At 54.4% G+C, this 7,178-nt stretch overlaps 1 protein-coding gene across 1 annotated transcript; it reads right to left on the bottom strand.

Annotated features, from left to right (window-relative positions):
• Nucleotides 1-131: 131 nt before the first annotated feature.
• Nucleotides 132-3,955, bottom strand: VAMP2 (vesicle associated membrane protein 2). Its single transcript, XM_006062896.4, has 5 exons — nucleotides 3,820-3,955; nucleotides 3,195-3,315; nucleotides 2,566-2,724; nucleotides 2,425-2,476; nucleotides 132-1,817 (listed from the first exon to the last, which is right to left on the bottom strand). Coding segments are annotated over exons 1-5 (351 nt in total). The 5' UTR covers nucleotides 3,822-3,955; the 3' UTR covers nucleotides 132-1,800.
• Nucleotides 3,956-7,178: the final 3,223 nt, after the last annotated feature.

Raw genomic sequence — 7,178 nt, 5'->3', positions numbered from 1 at the left:
TTTGCCCTGCCCTGCCCAAGGTCAGGCCCCTTGGCAAAGCTGTCTCTTCCAGATGTATCCTCTCAACGTTCCGGTTATACCTGCAGATCCAATATGCTTCCCACTGGTTAAGAAAAGATCTTAGAACATCATCTGGTTACTCATTACACATTTATTGTACATTTTCACAATCTGGATGCGCCACAGAATTGGGGGCATGGGGTGAGGGAAGGGGGGCAGGGGATACTGGGATAATATGGGGGGTCTAGAACACAGCACCCCCACCCCCAGCATCTCTCCCTACCCTTTCACACCACAGCTTAGATCTCCCTGCTCCCCCTCCACACAAAAACCTCAAGTGTGGGGAGAAGAAAGAGTTTGGGGGTCCTCTCCAGTGGCAGGTTAAGGGAATTCACCCTCAGACCCCTAAAATTGTGCCATTTAAAAAGACATTAGACCATTCCTTTACCACTTCACCTAAGGGGGAGACAGCTCTCTCTGGGCTTGACCGCCCTGGAGAGGGGCAAGAATCCCCATCTTCCAGCAAGTCCCATATGCATATTGGCAGTGACTAGTACCCCCGCCCTAAATTCAAGGGGGCAGTCAGAGGAGCTGGGCAGTGATGGGGTAACACCCCCCATATGAGGGAGGGTTTTCAATTCACCCCCCAGCAGGGGTGGGGCCAGAGATTTCAGGCAGGATTTGGGGGGATGATGCACTGCCCCATCCTCCCCAAGGCAGTGATGACCCCTTCACACACTGTAGCCACCTCTCCCAAAACAGATCGGATTGTGGCCAACCCCCAACTCTCCTGGTGGGAGGAGGAGGAGGCAGATCAGGCAGACAGGAGGGAGGGAGACCCCGTGGGAATGTCAACCGAGCGCCCCACATGAAAACTGGGGAGCAGGAATGTGGGGAGAGACTCCAAGTGGCAGAATTATTGGTCCATCATAACACACTGAACTCCAATACACTTACACACCAGCTGGGGGGAGGGAAAGGAGGGACAAGAGGTTTGGAAAACTGGGATGGGGATGCAAACTGGACTAGAGGGGCTGGAGGGGGTGATTCTGGGGGCCAGAACAGCCTGGCTCCCCAAAAGCCCAGGCTCCCCACCACCTGCAAGTAATGTCATGCAAATGAAAGTGTGATACAAGGACCAATAGGGACTAAATCCTCAGTAAAAAAGAAACACAGGTTGAAAGACTGAACAGAAAAGTGATGAGGGAAAGGAAACCAAAAGGGATGTCAGTAGGCAAATGGATGCTAATTAACATGCTGGAAGCTCCCAGAAGACCATGGGATTCTTAGGACCAAGAGGGACCAGTCTCAGAGCCTCCCAATGATGCAAAGAAAATGCACCTTGGGAAGCCTGGACAGTTGCTTTTTGTCTTTTTTGTATGGGGGGTGGGGGTGGAGGTATGGGGAAGGCCAGGGTGGGAGGAAGGATCAGCTAAATCCAAGGGAAGGAGAGGAAGAGGGACTATTGCATAGCAGATGCAAATGAAGGGGACTTGGGGTTGGTCAGGAAGAGAGGGAAAGGGAAGGAGGGAAAGAGGAAAAGGAGGTGATGGGAACCTCAGGAAGGGGTGTTAAGGACAACTGGAAAAAATCTTCTAGTAATAAAACTACAAACAGACCAAATATATATAATATTATATATGTATAAATAACAGCTGGCTATTTACAAGGGGGCACACACACGACACACACACACGGATCCGGGGGAGGTGGGGCTGGAAGATATGGCTGAGAGGTGGAGGAGCGGCTGGGGGTTGGGGGGAGAGGCCCTTCTCTGGGCAGGGCAGGCTCCTCAGGGGTTTAAGAGCTGAAGTAAACTGCGGAGAGGGAAAGAGAAGGAAGAAGACGGAGAAGGGAGGAAGAGAAAGAGAGAAAGCAGTGTGTCAGCCCAGCCCTGCTCCCACCTTCCCCACCTCCCAGCTAGGTGACATCCCTTCCCCTCTTGGCCTCAGGTTCTTCATCTGTAAAGCAAGGAGGCTATACAGATCGGTTCCAAGGTCTTCTCAACTCCATGGTATGGCCTTGGGGCCACAGACCCCTAATCCTCTGAGAGCACAGCTCTCAAACAATGGGGTGGTTTGCTTCCCAGCTGTTTCTCAAGCCCCTCGGTCTCTGCTGCTCTCCCACTCCCCAATTCCAGGTTCCCAGTCTATTATGCTCTTAGGCCTAACAGGGCCTCAAGGGAGCCTTGGGGATCCACCAGCTTTCCTGTTTTTGAAAATCTTAACAGAAATTGCCCAGAATCAGGTAAAGTGCAAGCTAAACAACTTCAAGGTTTGGGGCTCTAGATGAACCAGAACTGCTATTGGCAACCATATATGCTTTTTGCTGAATACTAAAATCTAGGTTAATGACCTTCAAAACCCAGAAACCGCAGGGGAACCCTCTCCATGAAAGGGCCCTAGCCACTCCCACCCTACTCACCGATGATGATAATGAGGATGATGGCGCAAATCACTCCCAGGATGATCATCATCTGGGGATGAGAGGGAGGCTCAGTGAGACAGACCAGGATACTCCATTCACCCCCCTCCTCCCTATCCTCCCGCCTGCCTCCACCCTTACCTTGAGGTTTTTCCACCAGTATTTGCGCTTGAGCTTGGCTGCACTAGTTTCAAACTGGGAGGCCCCCGCCTGGAGGGCGTCGGCACGGTCGTCCAGCTCCGACAGCTTCTGGTCCCGCTCCAAGACCTTGTCTACGTTCACCCTCATGATGTCCACCACCTGGGGGAAGGCCCACAAGGCAGGGGGGTGTGTGCCAAGGCCCATCTCAAAGGGCACTCCTCCACCCACCATGAGCTCACACAGGGAACAGGCACCCCCATGTGGCCTGGCTAACATGCCAAGGACATACACAGAACATGCCTAGCACACCAGAGAAATGCAAGCAGCACACAGCAGGTGCATGTGGTAGCCAGACCGCTCAGATGTCACAGCACCACCCTCTATTTACCGAGCCTCAAGCAGCCTGCCGTTCACCAGAGCATCCACCCAGGGTGAAAACACCCCAGGTTAGCCAGACCAACATCCCCACAGGCCCTCCCGTACTTGCATGCTGACAAGGACGGACCATGGTATATTTTCGTACCCAAACATGAACTGCCATCACCCCCCAACCCAAGATGGACCCCCGTACCGGTTTGTCAACCCTCAGGATCCTTCCCACTGTTTCTGACACCACCACCCCTACTCACCTCATCCACCTGGGCCTGGGTCTGCTGCAGTCTCCTGTTACTAGTGAGGTTTGGAGGGGGCGCAGGAGGGCCTCCCTCCCCAGCCGGGGCAGCAGGGGGGGCGGTGGCAGCGGTAGCCGACCTGAGGGGCAGGGGCGGATTACGAACCAAGGCCTGCAGCCCTTGGCCCCGCAGCCAGGGCTCCGCCCATTCGCTTGTCCCTTCATCCGTCCCTCCCTCCCTTCTTGCCGGGAAGAAAGCCACTCGATGCGAGCCCTGGCCTACGTCCGGCCCCGCAGGCGAGCTGCTGCGTGACCTTGAAGAAGGCCCCCTCCCCCTCGGGCCTCAGTTTCCCCGCCTGTCAAATGAGGGCGACCTCACGGACACGGTCCGAGGTGGACCCAGCAGCGATGACAGAGGCGGAGTGGCCAGACGGGGAGTCCGCTCCCTCCCGCGATAGGCCTCCGTGCCGCCAACCCGGGACGCGGGGCTCTCCTGATGCCCGCGCGCAGTCACAGGCGCCAGCCTGGTCTCGGGACGCGGGGCGCGTGGGGGACGCGAGTCGAACCCCGGGCCCTCCCCAGGCCCGGGCCTAAGGGCGGCGGCCAGTGCCGGCCACCCGGTGCAGGTGCGGGCGCCGACTCACATGGCGGGGGCAGCGGGCGGAGGACTTGGCAGCGGCAGTGATGGCGGCGGCGGCGGCGGCGGCTCGAGCTGGCTCCGACTGGCGCTGGCTGCCCGGGACGGGAAGATGGCGGCCGCACGTCACCCACATCCGGGCACTGCGGGCGGGGGCGGGGCGCGGCGGGCCACTAGTGGGTAGCCGGGCCGCGGGGGCGGGGCGCCGAGGGCGGGGATCGCGGCCTGCCAGGTGGCGGGTCCGGCGCCACAGGGCCCCAGTCTCCCTCGCTGCGTGCGAACCCTGAGCCTGAGGGCTGGGCTCCCTGCACCCACCACGAGCCCACCGGGTCTGACCCCAGCCCTCCCCGTCGTCCTCGCCGTCCTCCTGCCCCCACCGCCTGGCCCTTAAGGCGCCCTTCAGCCCCAAACACATCCTCCTCCTCGGTGAAAGCCCTCAACCTGTCCGCACGCCACGCAGCCCCAGGTCCCAGCCTGCCCCCACGTCCCAGTGCGGGTTGAGCAGCCTTGAGCATTTGAAAGGGGCAGGGGGGTTGGAAATCAGAAGGGGCAAGTGCAGGTCGGAGGCAGTGTGAATAGCTGGGACCCTGGGAGTGGTGGGAATTGATCCTCAACCCTCTGCCTTGCGAGTGGATATCCAAAAGGAGGTCTGGGAACCGTGATAGCAACCCCCTCCTCGCAACTGAGGTTCATACCAGGGTTCCTTGGCAGGTGAGGCCTGACTGAGGTGGGGCAAGCTTGGGAACCCCGGAGGAGGGCACGAGGCTGCCCGGTGGGGCCGCTTCATGTGGTGGCTGCAGACTGGCGGAAACCTACCTCTGACCCAGAGTTGAGTAGCTATCCTGGCAGCCGGAAGAGGCCTCAACCTCTGATCCCAGGCACCGGGCTAAAGGACAAGACTTACGCATTTTATTTTTTTATTTTTTATTTTTTTGGCTTTTCTTTAGCGGGAAGGAGAGTAAGTGGGCAAGGGCGGCACCGGCGGTACCCAGGGACTTGATACTACTTTACGTAAGGATTAGGCTCATGGGTGTGGCATAACAGCTCCTGTCCGACCTCTAGACCCAAAATGTATTAGGTGTGTCGAGTCTATACCTATATTTGTTAAATGGCTAGATGTAAGACATGGTAGGGAATTATCCACAGCCCTTTCCACACCTGGTCTCTGTTTAGGTCCTCTAAACCGGCCCAGCATCTCCCACCTACCCACCGTGCTCTTTCCAGCAGGAGTGGCCCCTCAGGAAGGAGACGATGGGTGTAAATGAGCTGCCTGTCCAGTGGGTTGTGACAAGACAAGCCTCAAGAGTGAAGAATGAGGCCCAGTGGCCCTGTTAGAGAAACCGTGGCGAAGGAAAGAGGAGATGCGGAACAGCCGGGTTTATTCCGCACTGGTGCAGGCACAGCGGAGTCGGAGTCGCCTCCAGAGGCTGAGCACGTGGGCTTTGTTCTGGGTATCTTTTATATGGCGCGGGCTTATGGGTTCTAGTGACTTTCCCGCCTAAGCAGTTTGGCTGACACAATAAGCAAGCCGGTTCACAGAAGCAGAGGTGGTGAGCAGCAATAAGCAGGCCAGTTTACCAAAGCAGAAGCGGTGAGCAATGAACATAGCAATAAATTTAAGCAACTATTTTAGTTTATTTTTTTTCTCCTCTTCATTCCTCCCTCTTGATACTCAGGGTGCATCTGCAGCCTCAGAGAATATCATCATCTGCTCACTGCTTATATGTAGTAATTGAGTGGTCATCTTTGTTTCAACACCTGTCTCTATGAAACTTTTTACAGTGCTGACTAGGAGGGGCATGAGACAAGGAATAAGCACGCATCCAGCGAGCATGACCATGACTACCCCAATAATTGTCTTGATTCCTCCTAGCCAAGAGAACCATCCTCCAAAGAGGCCGTTTATGTCCCATCCCTTCTAGGTCTGAACCGGGACATGGGCAGTCTTTCTGATATTTTTAGCTATGTCTGTTAAGGCCTTTCCGTTTAACTATATCTTTAACTCCTTCCTTCCTAGCCTGGTTCTGTTTCCTGCCCCCATCTGACATCCCAGAATGAGTCTGTCGAGTCCAGCAGGCCATCTGTCTTGGGATCCATAGCACGTTTGGCCTTTCACACTGCAGGCTTTAATTATTCCCTTACAGTAATGTTTCCCTTCCCTAGTGCATGGAGAGGCTGAACTATAACATGTGGCTGGTTGGTATGTATAGTAAGTGAATCATTGGACCCGTTTCTCCTCATGGTAGATTCCATACATTCACAACAGTCATCCTCACTCTCAGATGAGGCGGGGATTTTACAAATTAACAGAACTATAAGGCAAAAATATGCTGTTTTCATATTTAAGCTGATCACAGTAGGAGGAGACTCCAAAAAATAAGAGCTATGAAGAGGTAGGCAAAGCAGAAGGAAAGTTTCTGAATGATAGTCCACTTAATGGGAGACACAGAGTAGAGTCCTATTTCTAATAAGTAGGAGGAATCCCAGTCTAATTAATAACCAGTACATCTGTTGTTTGCCAGTCCTACCAGTTCCTCAAGCTTCAGCCATAACTTTGACTGACCAGTTTCCAGTGTGGCCAGAGCAGGGCTTTGGGGTCATTGTTTCCTTCTTCGCAAGGTCAGGTGCAGGGGTTCCTCTGGATTGAGGGCTGCTTCCCACTTCCCTCGGCTATCGGTTGGGCCTGCAGGTTTGAGTCTGGAGTGATGGATCCAAACATATATTCCTGCCACCTTGAGAGCAGTAGGGGTGCTTAAGATTACAGAATAGGGCCCTCTCCACATGGGTTTTAAAGGCTCTTTTCTCCAGTCCTTTACCCATACTTGGTCCCCTGGTTGGTGGAGATGTACTGTTATGCATAAGGATATGTGTAAAATTCTATATTACCTACTTACATATTTGAGAGATGGTATGTCCTAACCCTTGCAACTGCTTATGTAGTCCCTCAGTTCTCTGGCATCTCCCCTTAAGCTAACTGGCAGGGACCATAGTCCATACAGGATTTCAAGTGGTGAGAGTCCTAGCCCTGCCTGGGTTGAGCATCTCACCCTCAAGAGGGCCAAGGCTAACATATCTACCCAAGGTAAGCTCATCTGACATAGTTTAGCTAGGGCTTGTTTGAGGGTTCAGTTCATGCGCTCTACTTTCCCCGAACTCTGGGGATGGTAAACAGTCTGCAATTTCCACTAGGTCTTCAAAGCCCTTGCCACCTGTTGTACTGTCTTGGCTACAAATGTTGGTTCATTGTCCAACCCTATGGTCAGAGGCATTCCATATCTGGGGACAATGTCTCTCAGGAGTGCCTTGTTTACCTCTCTTCCTTTTTCAGTTCGGTTAGGAAAGGCCTCCACTCACCTTGAAAAGGTG

This window comes from Bubalus bubalis, chromosome 3, assembly GCF_019923935.1.
Source record: "Bubalus bubalis isolate 160015118507 breed Murrah chromosome 3, NDDB_SH_1, whole genome shotgun sequence".
Lineage (NCBI taxonomy): Eukaryota > Metazoa > Chordata > Mammalia > Artiodactyla > Bovidae > Bubalus > Bubalus bubalis.
Note: the sequence above shows the minus strand (reverse complement) of the source record. Positions and strands in the feature narration are given on the sequence as shown.